The sequence below is a fragment of the Vigna angularis genome, chromosome 4 (assembly GCF_016808095.1).
Source record: "Vigna angularis cultivar LongXiaoDou No.4 chromosome 4, ASM1680809v1, whole genome shotgun sequence".
In the NCBI taxonomy this organism is placed as follows: domain Eukaryota; kingdom Viridiplantae; phylum Streptophyta; class Magnoliopsida; order Fabales; family Fabaceae; genus Vigna; species Vigna angularis.
The window spans coordinates 25,650,698-25,668,796 of record NC_068973.1 but is presented as its reverse complement, the minus strand read 5'-3'; the positions used below and the strand labels follow the sequence as shown (position 1 = coordinate 25,668,796).

Below are 18,099 nucleotides of genomic sequence, written 5' to 3'. Positions count from 1 at the left end.
GCATTGAAAAGAAAGTAAGATGATTTTTTAATGCATTGATTGGACTATGCATTAATTTCTCCCATAGTGATGGTGCAGCAAGGTAGCTAGGAAGCATCTTCATTGGTTTATTGGAGCAATGGGGAATTTAACTCTCATTTTGGACACATTTGAATTAAAAAATATATTAGAAAATAAAAAGCAGGGAAGGGGGAAGGGATGTCTGTAAAACCTGTTACATTTTAATTAATTTCACGTGCCAATTTTGGCATGGATTTTCCTATTCCCAATATTTTTGGGTTTTACTTAGTGGAATGTTGTTAATATGTTTCCCATTGATAGAAAAGTAGTTGAAATTCGCCTCCCCTCAAATATTTTGTTATAAATTGATATGTCATGTTTCTTTTGTAGTTGCACTTGGTACCTGCAATCCAGTATACAACAAGCTTCTTTTCACAATCAACCAAAGCTCCTAATAAGACCTGAACCAATAAATAATTGTACTTTTGCAATGTATGCTTATGCAACTGTACCTAAAATATTATGAGGGTTATTTAGTTCTTAAAATATTTATTTTTTGTATTTAAATTATTTAGCAAAACAATTAAACACATCAACTCATGTCTAGCATAATTTGTTTTTTCTTTAATAATGTCTGGTTGTAGTTAAAGTCTTAGCTCAACGTTGTAGGTTGGCCAATATCCTTCTATATTGAAAGCTTAAAACAATATTGTACATAGTGATTTACATGTACAAAAAAAGTAGTAAGATAGAGACATGTAGAAAAACGTTGTATGATAGAGACAAAAGGACCTAAATTAATTTAGGTTATTCTTTAGGAAGCCATTTGATAGGGCACGTGTCCTAATATGGAGACGTGTATTAACCATTGGCTAATTGTTTTGTAATCGATTTATGTACAGAACATGGATCATGCTCAACCAAATCGTTCATGGATGTACGATAGGTGTCATAGAGGAAGAGGTGCTTTGAAAGAGTCTTTTGTATTGGGTGTTGAAGAGTTTATAAGTAAAGCTTGTGAACAAGAACGTTATCGTAGAGATGGGGGTCTTCGATGTCCATGTTTAAAGTGCGATTGTACAAAGATTCTGCACAAAAGAGTTGTGAAGGTTCACCTTTACTAGAACGGTTTCAAGCCTAATTATTTCATTTGGGAGGATCATGTGGAAATATTGCCAAAAGATGATGTACAAAATCATGAAAGTTGGATGGCTGTAGAGACGGAAGGTGGTCAAATTAACCAATTTCAAACAATGGAAGACATGGTGCATGATGCTCTTAGGCAAAATGAGTCGTGTCAAGCATCTACTTCTAATAACATTGAAGAGGCTCCGAATGAAGAAACACAAAGGTTTTTTAATTTTTTGTTGGATGCAAACCAGCCATTGTATGAAGGAGCATCAGACTCGAAATTATCATTGTGTGTCAGACTATTAGCTTGCAAGTCAAATTGGAATATTCCTAACCAATGCATAGATTTTATTGCAAAAATGGTTATGGATGCAACACCCATCAAATCAGGTTTGCCTAAAACATACTACGATGCAAAAAAATGTGTATCAAAGTTGGGATTACAATCGCAAATGATTGATTGTTGCGTGGATGGTTGCATGCTCTTCTATGATAATGAATATGGTAAGAATGATGGCGCGTTGCTTGAATGCAAATTTTTTGGAAAGCCAAGATATCAACCACGTAACACGGGAGCAACTACTACAAAACAAGTTCCTATGAAATCAATGTTCTATTTGCCATTAATTCCCAGACTACAAAGAATGTATGCCTCAACACAAACTACAGGACAAATGACATGGCACTATCAGAACATGTCAACGAATGGTGTTTTGCATCATCCATGCAATGGAGAGGCTTGGAAGCACTTTGATAGAGTATATCCTGACTTTGGTATCGAGCCATGCAATGTACGACTCGGTTTATGCTCTGACGGTTTTAACCCATATGTACAGGCATCAAATATACCATATTCATGTTGGCCATATGTATAAAAAAGCTAGAACTCTAGGAAAAAGACCTAATTGGCTAGGGGACGATACTTGGAATGCTCTTTTGGAAAAGTGGAACATGCCACTTTATAAACAAAAGTGTGAAACGGCAAAGAAGAATCGGACATCTAAAAAGGGTGGTTGTTTGCACACTGGAGGATCTATAAGCGTGCATGAGCATGTTATTCGTTTGGTATGTAACTTGTACATTTTTTTTCTTATATTTGTAATCATAAACTTTACAAATATTTATTAACAACTCATTTTGTTTGCAGTTACAGGAGCTTGGTCGGTCTGTGCATGTTAATGAAATATTTCAGCAGACACATATTCGCCAATCAACAGGGGAATTTGTGGACGAAAGGTCTAGGCGGACCCATGTAAGTTTGTACTAACTCTATCACATTATAAATTTTTGGTTTTCAAACCTCATGTTTAATGGTAATATTTATTCATTTAATAGGAACAATTTGTTGCAAAATTTTCTCAAATAAGATCTGAGACTGCATCTGTTGGTGTCTCAGCATCTTCTCCTCTAGACCCTACGGAGGAGGAAAGATTGAGAAACCGATGTTGGTTAAAGGCTGCTGGTGGAAAATATAAGGGACGCGTATACGGCATTGGAAATGTCACTTCCCAAGATGACTGTGTTGATAGTTACATCCAACAGACACAAGCATCTTCTACTGCTCAACAACAAAATTCATAAGAAATTGTTAACCTGAAATCGCAGTTACAACATATGGTCAGCAGCTTGAAAAGTTTGAAGGCTTTATTGGCGTCCTCCTGCCATTCCTTCCGCCTTCAGCAGCCGCAGCTGCACAAGACTTTTTAAACCTTCAAAATCCTCAAGTTCAAAATGAAGTACCCAATGATGTCCAACCACAACAGCAACCTCCAGAACAACAACCACCACACCAGCAACCACCAGATGAACAACCACAAGATGGAAATGATTATATGAATTATTAGGCATTTTATAGAACTTATTTCCATTACTGTTGAACTTATTTAGAACCACAACCACAATCTGTTTATGAACTTACTTAATGTTTATTCTGTAAACAATATTTATGTATTCATATACAATGTTTCCTTTGTGGATTAAGTTTATCTGAAAAGCTTATTGGATTTATATGTTAATGTGCAATGTATAATGTCCAGATTTGCTTATATCAATTGTGAATGTTCACTATAATGTCTAGGTCTGCTTGTATATTGAGCATGGGAAACTGCTATATACAGGGTATTTATTTATCTCTTCTTAAACCAATATATACGGATTTATCCGTATATAGGTTATATACGAATTTATCCGTATATAGGTTATATACGGATTTATCCGTATATAGGTTATATACGGATTTGACCGTATATAAATTTAGCTACGATAGTATTATATACGGATTTTTTCCCGTATGTAATCCGTATATAACCAAGTATTATATACGGATTTTGGGTCTTATATACGGATTTTGGCTGTATGTAATTTACTTTTTTCTTGTAGTGATTAACATATCCCTTTAAGATCTTCCTATATCTTTCAACTTGCTATATTCACCTCAAGAAAATCGGCCTGCATATTCGAATTTCTCTCACTAGATGGACAATCAAATGAACCATGATATCAAAAAATGAGGGTGGGAAATATATTTCCAATTGGCACAATAGTCTGATGGCCTCATTTTGCAAATCATCTAACTGTCGAGGATCAACAACTTTCTTGCAAATGGCATTGATAAACAAACTCAAACATGTGAGAATACCTCTAATAAAAGCAGGTAATATGACTCGATTAGCTACTGGTAAAATTTGTTGCATTAAGACATGATAATCGTGAGGCTTTAAACCAACTAACTTTAAATCTTGCATAGAAACAAGGCTACTAATATTCGATGAATAACCTTGTGGAACCTTCACACTATGTATACATTGACAAACAATTTTCTTTTATTTTTTTGAAAGAGTGTGACAAGTTGGAGGAAGATAGGTGCGTCTTCCTATGGATTGCGGATGTAACTCAGAACGGATTCTCATGTCAACCAAGTCTTGTCGTTCTTTCACTTCATCTTTTGTCTTTTCTTTTACGTTTAGTAAAGTCCCAACAACACTATCACATACATTTTTTTCAACATGCATCACGTCTATGCAATGTCGCACATCAAGTTTACACCAATATGAAAGATTAAAGAATTGATCGCTTTTTCTAAATATTTTTCTCAATGGTCTTCTTTTTATGTTTTCTGAAGACAACATCAATGTTCCTCACCTGGTTTTATACTTCTTCCCCATTACGGGGTCTGGACATTACATCATCTTCAGGACTTCCATTAAACGCTTTTTTCAATCTACGATAAGGGTGATTTCAAGGAAAGAATCTTTAGTGTCTTATGTACGTAGTTTTCTGTCCATGCTTCAGTTGAAGATAACTAGTATTTTCTTCACAAATCGGACATGCAAAATGACCTTTAACACTGTAACCACTCAAGTTCCCATATGTTGGGAAATCATTTATGGTGCAAAACAACATTGCACCTCACCGGTCATTGTTAACGTTGGTTGTTCTGCTATTGGACGTTGAACGCGTGACGTTATACACAATTTTTGTCCTAGTGTGTTGTCGTTCAATCCACCACCCTTCACTCCTCCTTCTCTTTCACTTTCTACTCTTCCTCTTGCCCTTCATTTTTTCTTCTCTTCCTTTGTCATTGTTGTTATTATCAACACCACCTTCTCTTCCTCTTCCTCCTCTTTCTTCTTTTTCTTTTTCTCTTATTTTTTTTCTTTCTCATCTCTATTTCATTTATAGCACACTCTTGGTCAGATTTTGCAAGAAAATCAATGCTAATTCTATAGACAAATTTATCAAAGAATTCTAAAAATCTAATTGTTGACCAATTTATCAACAAATATTAAAAAAATTAATTATCGATAAAATTTTCAAAAAATTAATTATTGATGAATTTACCATCAAGATTTTAAAAAAATCATTATCAATAGATTTTACTACAATGGACAAAGTTAAAGGAAAACTTTGACACTCATTTTGTCTAATTTTTTACCAAGAAAGATATTCGTCGATAATAAAAATTTTACAGCGACACATTTTATCCATAGATCTATTATCTACAAAAATAACTATCAATAATTACAATTTTATAGATACATTTGTATATTTTATCGGTAAATTTTATTTTATCGATAAATTTTTATCAGTAAAAATTATTTTATTGACGAATTTTGTCGATAATATAAATTTTTTTAACTTAAGATTTTGCATTTATTAATAGAGAACAACTAATGTTTCATGAAACTCTATGAATCTGAAACCCTCACGTAGAAAATCATACTCCCTTTGAGAATATTATCTAAAATTAACTTCTAATTACCTTATATTACGACTTAAACCGTTAAGGTAAACATAAGGTCTAGTTAGAAATTATTCATGCCCATAGGCTCAAATTAAGGTAAAAGTCATGTAACAAAATAAATAAGTGATATTTTCAAATATGACTATCTATTGGTTACACTCTTGTTACATATTTATTCGTAAGCTAACTATAGAAAAAGCAGAAGTCTTGTCTATCATTGTAAGAACATTATAATAATAATTTATATTTTTCAATTTCTATCGTTTTTGCCATTACTAGGTGAAATACTCGGTACAACCATGGCTGTGGAATGAAGTCCAAGAGACTCTCGTGCCATGGCTGTTGAAACCTCTCCACAAGCTTCAACCATAGTTTCTGTCTCTTTTTCTTTTCCCCACAAAAATGAGTACAACCCCGTCAGGATCAAAATCATGCCCACCAAGCTGCAAATAAGTTTCAATTTTTCATTAATCACTTTCAGAGATGCATAAAAATAATACTGCCATTGTGTTGTTGAAGGAAAAGCATTCACTCATACATGCCAAGACTGATCGGTTCACCAAGTAAGATAGCTTCTGATATGGTCACAAAAATAAGAGCCAATGGATTGAACATTGTGGGATAAGTCGGTCCTTTGATTGAAATTGCCCAATAAATTAAGCAAAACGTAGCAGCTGTGGCCAATGTTCCCTGTACAAACAACTCTTGTTCATTAATAATGCAGAATCATAGTAGATCATTAAGTCCGAAGGTAAGTATTTGTTTGATTTTTTGGTTTTTTTTTTTTTATTTGAGCAGCGTTGGTATACGGGTTGGAGTTCATTATTGTACTACGTAATCCCAAGACATTCTAGATTGTACAATTTACAAGTGAAAAATGATTAATGACAAGTAAAATTGTGTTAAAACGAACACACTATAAAAAATTGTTAAATAACAATTAATTTCGAAAACAAAAATAATTATTTATTACAGTGAGTATTTTAAATATTAATTTATAAAAATTATTGATATTTAAAATAGTTTTCATCATAAATAAAAATTATAATTGATTTATGAAATAGAGTTTAAATTAATTTCTAATTTTAAATAATTAGTCACTATAAATACTACTATATACACTCATTAGTAACTAAAATATTTGTAACTAAGGTTGGAAACTAATTTAGATTATGATTTATAAACTGATTATGATTATATATTCATATTAATAATTATTTTAAATATTAATACTTTTTACTTTATAAATTGATATCTAAATTAGTTATTATAAGAATTAATTAATTTTTGTTTGTAAAATTATGTACTTTTTAATAATTTATTTTTAATGATAATTTAAAACACTTTTTTTTAAGGTTAATTTTTATTTTTGGATAGTAAATTCAAAAAATACAATTCTAACTTTTAAAATGTAAATTTTTAAAAATGACTTTCTGATATCCCAATCTTAAAGCCTATTTTGACTTCTAAAAGTAAAAGTTCCCAAAAGAACACTTTTATATTATGTAATTTGAAACCCAAACTTTTCAAAACGTACTTTTTGATCGTATAATCTGAAAATAATTTTTTTGTAAATTAAATTCAAAGTAAATCTGCTATGCCTGTACTCTTGAGTTGCATTTCGTACTTGACAAAACTATTTCAAAATATGAATCATATATTATAAATACAATATATAATAATAACTGAAAATTTCTTTTATTTTATTTTTGAATTTTTTTATTACTTTGATTAATACATTGTTCTTATTTCTTTCTATAATTATTGAGGTAAGAAAAAAAAAAGAAGGAATACGACAAATGGTTATAACAGAAAATAAAGAGAAAAATTAAAAGAAAAGTGCAGTATAATAGAAGGGATGTGTGTAAATAAGAAAATGTATTTAATATCATAATCATGCACGTAAAATATCCTCTCTCTTTTTCCCACAATAAAGGGCTTTACCTCTCCATTACTAAGAACTTGTTATTTATACCTCTGGAATGTTTGGATATATTTAAGACGACATCAATTTAATATATGTTTTCCTTTAATAATTTATATGATATTGGTGTATATAAATTATAAAAAGTAGCAGCAATTTGAAGGTAATAATCTTACCGAGTATATTATCGTCATAAGTTGTAGATTCCACTTTAAACTCCAAGTAACTTTTCTGCAATCTAAGCATATTCCGACTATTGCTGCTTGAATTGATGCTATAATGCACGTAAGCATCGTTCCCCAATATTTGAATGGAAAAATTTCAAGCAACTTCACCTGTTTAGATTGAAGAATATCCATTTAGTATTCAATTCTAATAAATGAAGAACATGAGCGAGCCATATATACATACTTGAACGATGAACCAAGCTGTGTATGAGAAGCAGCTACCAAGCAAAAAAAGAGTGCCACGAAGCATGTTGACTTTGGATGACTGAACTGATGTAGTGTGTGAATGATGGGTAGTTAGACCAATATAGAATTCCTTCCCTTTGTACAGACTAGTCGTTAATGCTCCCCCGACACACAAAGTTGCTCCTATTGTCTTCACTTTACTCGTCCATCTTCCAATCTCCACCCTCTCCATTCTGTCATGTATAACTCAGAATCCCGTTAATCAAACTTCTTATATCAGTCCCGTTAATCAAACTTCTTTCACAAGATTATCAAATTCGAAAGCTTACTTAAACTAATGAGAGTAGAGTAAACTCAAATAATATTTTAATTTAAATAAGTTTACAAAATTATATAATTTTAAATAAATAAAATTTATAATTATATTGTTCACAAAAATAAATATTATAAAACATAAATATTTAGATTATTGTCATTAATTTTGATGCATTTTATTAAATATATAACTTTCAAGTTCGCAGAATTGTTTCAAATTCGTGATTTTACACGATCCTACCGATTTCACAGTCAATTCTACCGAGTTTACGTAGAAAACAAGTTTATTTCCAAGTTAACTCGGAAGTCATGTTTAAGAACGTAAACTCGCAAAAATTTACGAATTAACTCGAGAGTTTGATAACTATGTTCATATAAATAGAAAGAAATCCATGTATGTATATTCGGTTAGTTTATATACGTATATACACCTGCATATAATAGAGAAAATGAAAGTGGAGATAGGAACCAAGCTCAGAAAATTGACAGAGTAAGTAGCTGATGTATCTCGCAGACCATAATAGAACAGTCCCATGGCCAGTGTTATCCTGCAATCATACATATAGTTAAAAACTATAAGCATTATTCACTATAGATCATAATTACAACAGATAAATGTATTCAAATGGTTGCACAATAAAACGAAATGAGGATGTGTTTTGTTAAAATTAAAATAAAGCTCATAAAATTTGTTAAAATTAATCATATATGCAAAACAATTAAGAAAATATATTACCCATCCACTCTTATAATGTAAAATTTAATCTTCATATTTGTTTTTTTAAGAATTATTCTTGAACAATAGTATTTATTATTTATTTCGAGAATGTTTTTAAGAATTATGTTCATTCTTGTATAATCAGTTATCTATCAAATCTTATATAATTAAATATTTAGTTTTGATTTTTAAAACTTTTTAATACATTTTTAAAAGTTAAACTTAAATTTTCTTTGGTTTAACGACAATTAAAAAAGTTATCAACCATATAATCAAATTATTTTATATGTTCTTTTCTTAATGATATTAGTCTGGAGGAAAAAAATAAAATAATTACGTATTTTAGTTTTTTATTTAAAAAGTGGAAAGAAAATAGAGAGAACAAAGTTGAAATAAAAAAACTCAGAAAAGAAAAGAATATTTCACTTTATATCAAATTTCAAAATTTTCTTCCCCCCTTAAAATAAATGATAATGTCTAATATATATTTCATTCAATTTACCCTGTTTAAATTAAATTTTGATTATTTTAAAAAAATAATAAATTAACATCACAATATAAATTTTATATCACAAATATGTAGTTTATAATCAAGTTTATTTATTATAAATTTTTAATTATAATATAACTTATATACTAAACACATTTATCTATTATTAGTTTTAATTTTAATGATAAAAAAGAAATATTTGTTCTATATTTCCAAAATCTAAAACATGATTTCTAAAAATCGTAAAATACATAAATTTTGAACCAGTTAGTATCTTATTTTTATTTTAATGAAGTGTTACGAACTAAATACTCTAATCCACATAAGTTCTTAACCAATCTTAATATTCTTTTCCTTTCTATATGAGAGCAATGATATTTATGAGCATTTTATGAAAATAAAACCTTTTGTAAAGAAAGGTAAAAACAATGAATATAAGAAGATTATAAGATTGTAGAAAGCATAGTTGTTGATAGAAATATAACATTTTATGTGTGAATACAGCATTTTATTTTCTTTCTCAAAAAACTATGTGGATAGAAATAGGCTCTATAAGGAAAAAAAATGATGGATTATGTGCTCATAATTTTTTAAGGATTTATTATTTTAAAATAAATAGAAATAATTTAATAATTATATATCCACACATTTTTTTATTTTCATGTATTAAAATAATCTACATACGTGCTCTTTTCTCTATTTCCTTGACCTGTTTAAAAACCCTAATTTCCACTAGTTACGTGACGTGGAAAAATTAAAAAACCTAATTATACGTGATGCATTGATTAGAAAAACTGAAAGCTGCTGATACCCAACTAATGACTTCAAGCAACTTAATTTGTAGATTTCTTTGGAAAATCTGTAGCTTATGTCATTTCGAAAATAAAGGTGTCTTCTCACCACACAGCCAAACAAATAAGGAACATAGCAGAAGTTCATAATCACCATTAATTTCATAATCACCTTATAAGTCAGTGTTGCACTATTTACTAGATTTAGGAGGTACGTGCCTAGTGTCACCTATCCCTCGACATCGATAAATGCAGGTTTGTTGTCATGTCAGATTTGACAAATTAAGTAGAAGGTTGTCTTGTTTTTTTATTTTTCATTGTGTTTTGATTGTATTTCGTCTGTATTTTGAACTGCTACTAACATAAAATAAACTTCCAAAACAAATGGGGCACATTCAGGGACAATTTGCTGTTTGTATATATATGATAAGATATGTCTATATGTCTGTATGCAACAATGAATAAGCAAGACATACATCTCCACTGTATTTCAGAAAAAACCTAAAATTTATTACAAATAATGTTTTTTAATTTCTTTGATTTACTGTAAAAGGAATTAGAGAATTTCCAGCCATCAAAATTGATTCTTGCTCGCAAAAATCAATTTTCCACAGACATCGATTTGCAAAAGTCAATTAGAGAAAGATACATTCAATTATCTGTGCTATCCTTATAAAACTTGAAAAATCGAGTGTTAGAATGCAAATATCAAATTTCATAACGGACTATGCTATGAAATTAGGATATTTTAAGGTTAAATTTGTGCAGAAACTATAGATCAATAAAAAAATAATTATTGACCATAAATTAAGTTATGGACTGATGACAATTTTAAAAATAAAATCGTGAGAATTTCATACAAACTTTTCATAAAATTTTAAAAAATAAATAAATTAGAAGTCATGATAATTTCAATGTTAATATTAATTTTTGAAAAAATCAAATTATAAAAAATAATGAAAATTATACTCTTTTTTTTTGTAAATTTTTGAAGAAGTTGTGTGAAGTTTTTAAGATTTTTCTTTTAAATTTGTCATGAGTCTACGTGACTTAATTCGTGATCAATAATTGTTTTTGTACTTTTCTTAAAATTTGTGGACAAATTTGTTTCAAGTATGTGGAAAAAGCCATGAAATTATGTATGGACAGAAAGCTAGTTTTGATAGAAACTGGATAAGCTAATATCTCTACTCATCTGTCTTCACTTTTTATTCATTTTTTTTGTATTGAGTGTAGTCTGAAAATTGAAATAAGCAGATTAATGCGTACCCCACTAAGGCGTTAAGGAAGAGCCAGAACCAAATCGACCACCTCAACTTCTTTTGGCGGCCTCTGCAATCACAACACATATGATTCAATCCAAACAAAGAGAGTAAAGAGTGAGAAGAAAATGTGGAAGAAAGTTTATACATGCAGAAGAATATATAAGAACAAGATGAATGAAAGAAAAGCTTGATTATTGCCTTTCAAAGTAGAAAGCAAAAGGGGCAACACAAACAGCAGCAATAACGTGACGGTAGGCAATGAGTGCGAAAATGGAAGTGCCTTCAACAAGTATAACCCTCGATAGAATCTGCATCCCTGTTGCAAAAACTTGCACTAAAAACATGCTAAGCACAGTCTTCGACCCCTTCAACCATTCCTTAACAACTTTCATCTTCTATTCTATACTTCTCTCTCAGTCTCTTTGAATTGTCCCTTATCTAGAGAGAAAATAATCAATCAAAAAATGTGGGCAGAAAAAGGGTTTTCTTTGGGTTGGCACAGGAATCAGGAACTGAAGTTTGTGTTATCTCTGATTAGCTCATGGAAAAGGGAAAAAGATGAACTAAAGAGAATCTAATATTGAGATCGCACACATGGTACAAAAAGCATAAGCATAAGTAAAAGTTGGAAAGTTTTGGAAGGTAGAGAATGATAACAGATGCCATACATTTCTTTTGCAGAAACTATACAGTGAGTTAGGAAACTCTCGTGTCAGCCATGTTTCTGGCTTCGTGTATCTTATACATGCATTATTAATTAAGTAGGGACATTTTTCAAGGCTATTTCACATATCACATGTTATGTATATATACAACAATATATAAATTATTGAGTAGAGATATATAGTTGTTACATGCTCACATAAATGTTCTTTTTTTTTATATGTTAGCGATTTACAATAGATCACACCTTTAGTTTCTGATTTTACATATATTAATGGTTTAATTTATCAGTTATATTAAGTAAATTTTAAAGATATAATTGTATAATATTTCAAAGAAAAAAATGATCTTTGTAATTATTTTATAATATTCGAACATAAAATAGTCTTTCGGAAAATATTTGTATTATAACAAAAAGAAAACAAGACCTATAAATAAATATATAAAATCATTTATAAGTGATCATTAAGTATATATTCTTTATTTAAATTTTAAATCAATTTGAAAATATATAGAATGTTGTTTAAACAGGAAAAGAGAATAGAAATTAGAACCAGTAATGAAAAATAGTTGAGCCGTGATTTCGGGTTTGGTGCGAAAGAATAAATTTGAGAAGAGCGAGGGTTTAACTTAGAAGCTGTGGTTGCCTATAGAAAAACTTCAATTCTCTCCTAACACGTTTCTTCACTTTCATTCTTTCTACATTCTTATTCTCTTTTTGTTCATGGATAACAAACCAAAAATCCTCTATTAACCTCGAAACTAGTTAAGATGTAGTATAGAGCATCATTGTAGGGCTATATTAGAGTGAGTTCTCCAATTTTACTCTTTTCAATTTCTATTTCTCCGGGTAAAGTTAATGCATGTTAGACTTCTGAATATTTGATCTTGAGATTGAAGTTATTAAATTTGAACTTGAAATTGTTCAATTTGAAATTAAAGTTATTAATTACTAACACTACAAAAAGCACAAGTATTACCGACGGCCAAGTGTCCCAACCAAGAGGAGGTGAATATGTTTCTCTTATAAAAAAATAAGTTTTTTAAAAAATCTTTTGAAATATTTTGATCTTTCTTGGAATGCAATCGATCAAGAATAAAAATAATACAAAAGAGAGATTCACACAATTGTTTATACTGGTTCGGCCCACTACCTACGTCTAGTCTTCTTTCATTCAACCTTAAATTGAAAAGATTCCACTATATTGATTGAGTTCTTACAAAGCAAGACTTATAGAGAACAATCCTCTCAATGTAATCTCTTTCCTAATTCCAAATCAACTATAGCAACCCAGAAAGAACACTCTCTTTTTGTCACCATTAGAGATACCCTACTCTAAGTCAAAGAACTTCACCAAGTCCTCTTCCTGTTCGTAGCAACAATCAGCCTTGATTGTTGATAACTCTGATATGGAAAAATACACCTGTGTGTGCATATATGATCAACCTATGACAACACTTCAATTCTTCAAGAATCTTTGAGAATTTCTTCCAAATGTGGTAATCTTGATTCTTGGAGAGTTTCAGGACGCTCCTGCAATAATACCTCAACAAACAAATAAGATACTAAAGATATGAATCATAAAGTTGTTGAATACAGAGAGCAATGCGTCTATTTATAGATTTTATCAACATTGACACATATTAATCGAGTACCCAATTAATGTAATTGGTTAAGCAATTCCTTCAGCATTAACAGGTTAAGAAGTGAATGTAATCGATTAAGCAATTTACATAAGCCACGGTATTTAAAAATAAGACTGTTATGACAGTTATGGCTATTCATGAAAAACGTTTTCATACAAAACGCATTTTAACTAATTAGGAAATTAATGTAATCGGTTAAGTTTCATACTTAAGCATTTTGAAAACTTTTTCAATTCAAAACACGTCAATGCACTCACTAAACATGTGTAGGCATAACCACGAGTTTTAATCGATTATACCTATAATGTAATCGGCTAAAACTTGATGTTTTGCCAATATTAAGCATATATTGATATTTGGTGAATTTAACAGGTTATGCAAACAGTATAATCGATTAATTCATACAAATATGCAATGTGCAAAGAGTTTTAAACAAAGATTCATTTGTAAACAATAAATACACATCACAGATAGTTAAAGCACATACACAGATAGTTAAGCAACAATTTTTCCATTTTGTTATGCAAGAAACTATAAAACTTTTATTTTGTCATCATCAAAAACTCATATGTGAGATATGGGTTTAGCTACATAGCTCCCCCTATCAATAATCTCCCCCTTTTTGATGATGCTCAACAAGAAACTATTTTCTAGTTATTTCTCCCCCTTTGGGCATTAGCAAAAATATGGCAATACAGTAACATGGAAGATAAAGTGATTTAGGAGATAAATCAAAAGAAATTCTTACAGACCATTTGAAAAATGTGATGCTCCCCCTATCATAATGCAATGTAGCACTTTAAACAGTATGAGCAATTATGATATTTATACCAGTTTAAATTAAAGCTTAAATGTCAGATGAACACAGTATGACAGTATAAAGATACATAAAAATTAGAGTATATACTGAGTTTAGCAGAATGTATCATGATGCATACTATGCCATTTTCAAAATACTCAATATGATTATACAATAGATATGAAGCTAAGAGTATAATTGTATTATAAATGCATGATATATCTAATACAACATCAGAATGAATGTATAAGGGTAAATGATTCTAACACATTTTGTGCAAAGTTAAAAAATGATGCATATATAATGATTTTCAAAACATTTTTGAATAATATGCAACACTTGATATCAAAGATATGCTTAGAATGTATATAATGACAATTATAACATGTTAAGTAGTATGTATCAAAAAATATAAACATATTAAACCAATGAAGCGATTTATAATCGATTACGTTATGAAACTAATCGATTAAGCTCTCTGCTAAGCGAATGTTAATCGATTACAGATCTGTGTAATCAGTTAAATTTCGCGAGTGAGTTCAAATACACAGATATGATCATTAAAGCTTTCATGATCATTGTTAAACCTGCATAGCATAACTTTCTCAACAATGTTGAGTGTTAGTCCAGTAATAATCAATAATTGTGATGCAATTGTAATATCAAATGAGTATGAATGTGCAATGAAGAATATGATAGTGAAATATATCAGACTGCATCCATATAATTCATTATCATTCAATCATTCACAATCAGATTTCATCCAATCATCCAAACATTCATATAGAAAGCATTCAATGAATAAGCACTAGATATGAAATCAAAAGCAATATTTCATTCAACCGAGATAAAGATCAAAATAGAACCCAGTATCAGTGTTCAAAAGATAAAGGCCTTATTTACAATTATCCCATAAAAAAATAGAACTTAATCTAATCTAATAAGATCATGTCCCTAAGTAGTATATTATCATCACTTTCATCCGGAACACTCTCTTCCTCATCCTTATCAGTATCAACCTTTTCATTCTCATCACTATCATCATCTGAACTCTGAATCTCTAGCTTTCCTTTGATAGCAACAATGTCCTTGTTGATCTTGTCAAACTGAGAATTATAGAAGATTGTTTCTCTTACCAAGAGGGGGGGGTGAATTGGTAATCAATAAAAACGCTTTCTTTTTTTGGAAACTTTATATGATCTTTAAAAGCACACAATACAATTATCAAAATAATGCAGTAAAGAGATTAAGGATAGAAAACAAACACAATTTTTTTATCTTGGTTCAGCCTCAATGCCTACATTCAGTCTCTTTCAATCAACCTTAGATTGAAAGACCTTTCACTATAAAGATTTTGAGTTTTTACAACAAGGAATTATAGCGACCCACTGTGAAAATGTAAATCTTCTCTTTAACTCATACAAATCTAATATAGCTAACACACCCTACAGAAGAATAATCTTCTTCACTGCAGTAACCCTTTAAGACCCTTCTCAAAGTACTAAGAACACCAAGTTCTTCTTCCTAGCAACACACATAGGGAAACAACAATCTTCTTGATTGAAAAACAAATTCTGATAAGTAAAGAATACACCTGAATTGTGCATAAGTGATAAGCCAATAGACGTTCAATGGTAGCCTACAACAATTCTTCAAAACCTTTGAATCTTGATTCTTGGAGCACTAGGCGCACCTGCAATCTCTTTCTAAACTCTCTGATAATAGATATGAAAATTCTCAAAATGATCAAAGTGTCAAAAGATGTTAATACAGTGCGCAACTTGTTATTATATAGTTTTTCTCATATCAGACGCACTTTAATCGATTATGAAAATAATGTAATCGGTTACGCTTTATCAAAGTTATATCAAGATTACGTTGCAACAGATTTAATTGATTAAGTATTTAATGTAATCGATTGCATGTTAATAGTAAGTCAAAACATTTGAAAATATGATTGTTATTACAGTTATGACTTAGCTTGAAAACAGTTTTCAAATAATACCATACTTAATTGATTACGTAAACAATGTAATCAATTAAGTCCTACACTTAGACAATTTTGAAAATATTTTCTTCAAAAATACCTCACTACACATTTCAAAATGGTGTTTGCAAAGACACGATTTTTACTCGATTTTACAATTTATGTAATCGATTGAAACTTGTGTAGTTTGCCACAGTTTTAAGCATAAGCTATTTGATGAACTTAATTGATTACTAAACCAATGTAATCAATTACTTCATTCATATTTTCTTTGTGCAAGTGGTTTTAACATGTGAACACATGAAAATGCATACAAAAGATGTAAACACATTTATGATCATAGTGAGTATGCAGAACAATCAGTTTAGCAACTTATGTATAAAACATAAAGACACATTTTTGTTGTTATCATAGTAACATATATGTGTTGTCATCATCAAAAACCAAACACATGGGATTTGGAATTAGAATTCACATTGCTCCCCTATCAACAATGTACTTTTCAAACTCAGATTTAGGCTTGAAGGAGGCAGCTGATGATCCTGTAGGTGCTTCTCCTTCTGCATCCTGATTTTCATCTTTAAATGTCCACCCATCTGGCCCATGCTGAAGACTCATGTGATGCAAGGAAATTTTGTCAATGATGTTTCTTTTGCTATAAGTTTCACATGATTCTACCACGCAATCAACATTGAAGTGTAGAAGTACCTTAGAGATGAAAACTGCGTAAGGTAGACTTGTAGATTCCAACCTTGTTACTTTAAGCATATTGTCAAAATGGTTGTTGCCCAATAAGTTTGAATATTTTCTTTGAGAGCATGAATTAAACAAATATCCTTTTTAGTTACTTGAGCATGATTGATGCCTCTTGGTAGAAGAATCCATGTAATGATAAAAGCACAGAGACAATCATCTTTCTTCATCCCGCTAGTTCTATAGTGAGAGTAGTCTCTTGGTTCATTTGAATTTCTGAGGCAATCCTGGTATACAGAGAATTTTTGCAAGCCATCAATTCCTAGGTGAGATTTTTCACCCCGGAAGCCAACGATAGTAGTCCAGACATCATCAGTCAACTTGATGTCAACACCTTTAACTCTGGAACAAAGTGTTCCATCACTGATCTTTAAATTTGAGTAGAAAACCCTCACTAGTTCAGGGTACCATGGGTCTGCCATCTCTACGAACTTCTTTAACCCCTTTCTCTCAAGTTATTCTTGAAAAACAAAACCTTCCCTCCTAAAGAAGTTTAATATAGCATATTTATGGTGTATAACTTTTCTCAGCCTCCAATGGTCAGTGAAGTTCTTTTGAGCCTCGTCTTCACTAATCCAACCATCCAGATCGGGGTCGCGATACACAGATTTTCGACCAATGGTTTTAATGCGTTTTTGTTGAGATAAGGAAGTCATTTCAAAGTATTTGATGAATGACTTCAAGCAGAGCGACTTTAAGAGAGAATAGGAGAGTGATTTAGAGTGAAAGTTTGATGAACAATTTAACATATTAGGGTTTTCCTTTAATGGATTAAGTACAGAGGGAAACCCCAAATTTGAATCACAAAACAAAACAAACACCCAATTTTAATTGATTATATAAGTTCTTTAATTGATTAGAAGCCAACCAATCTCAGATTTTGAAAAATAGTGAAAATACAGAGAAAAGTCTAATCGATTACATTATTTATATAATCGGTTAAAATTCATAGAACATGTT

The 18,099-nt window shown here is 30.4% G+C and overlaps 1 protein-coding gene across 1 annotated transcript; it reads right to left on the bottom strand.

The window, feature by feature from the left end:
- Positions 1-5,519: 5,519 nt before the first annotated feature.
- LOC108330343 (WAT1-related protein At5g64700-like) lies at positions 5,520-12,017 on the bottom strand. The gene is made up of 6 exons (XM_052876727.1): positions 11,295-12,017; positions 8,458-8,574; positions 7,710-7,944; positions 7,475-7,633; positions 5,913-6,064; positions 5,520-5,817 (listed from the first exon to the last, which is right to left on the bottom strand). Exons 1-6 carry the CDS (start codon positions 11,435-11,437, stop codon positions 5,625-5,627), a joined length of 999 nt encoding a protein of 332 aa, XP_052732687.1. The 5' UTR covers positions 11,438-12,017; the 3' UTR covers positions 5,520-5,624.
- Positions 12,018-18,099: the final 6,082 nt, after the last annotated feature.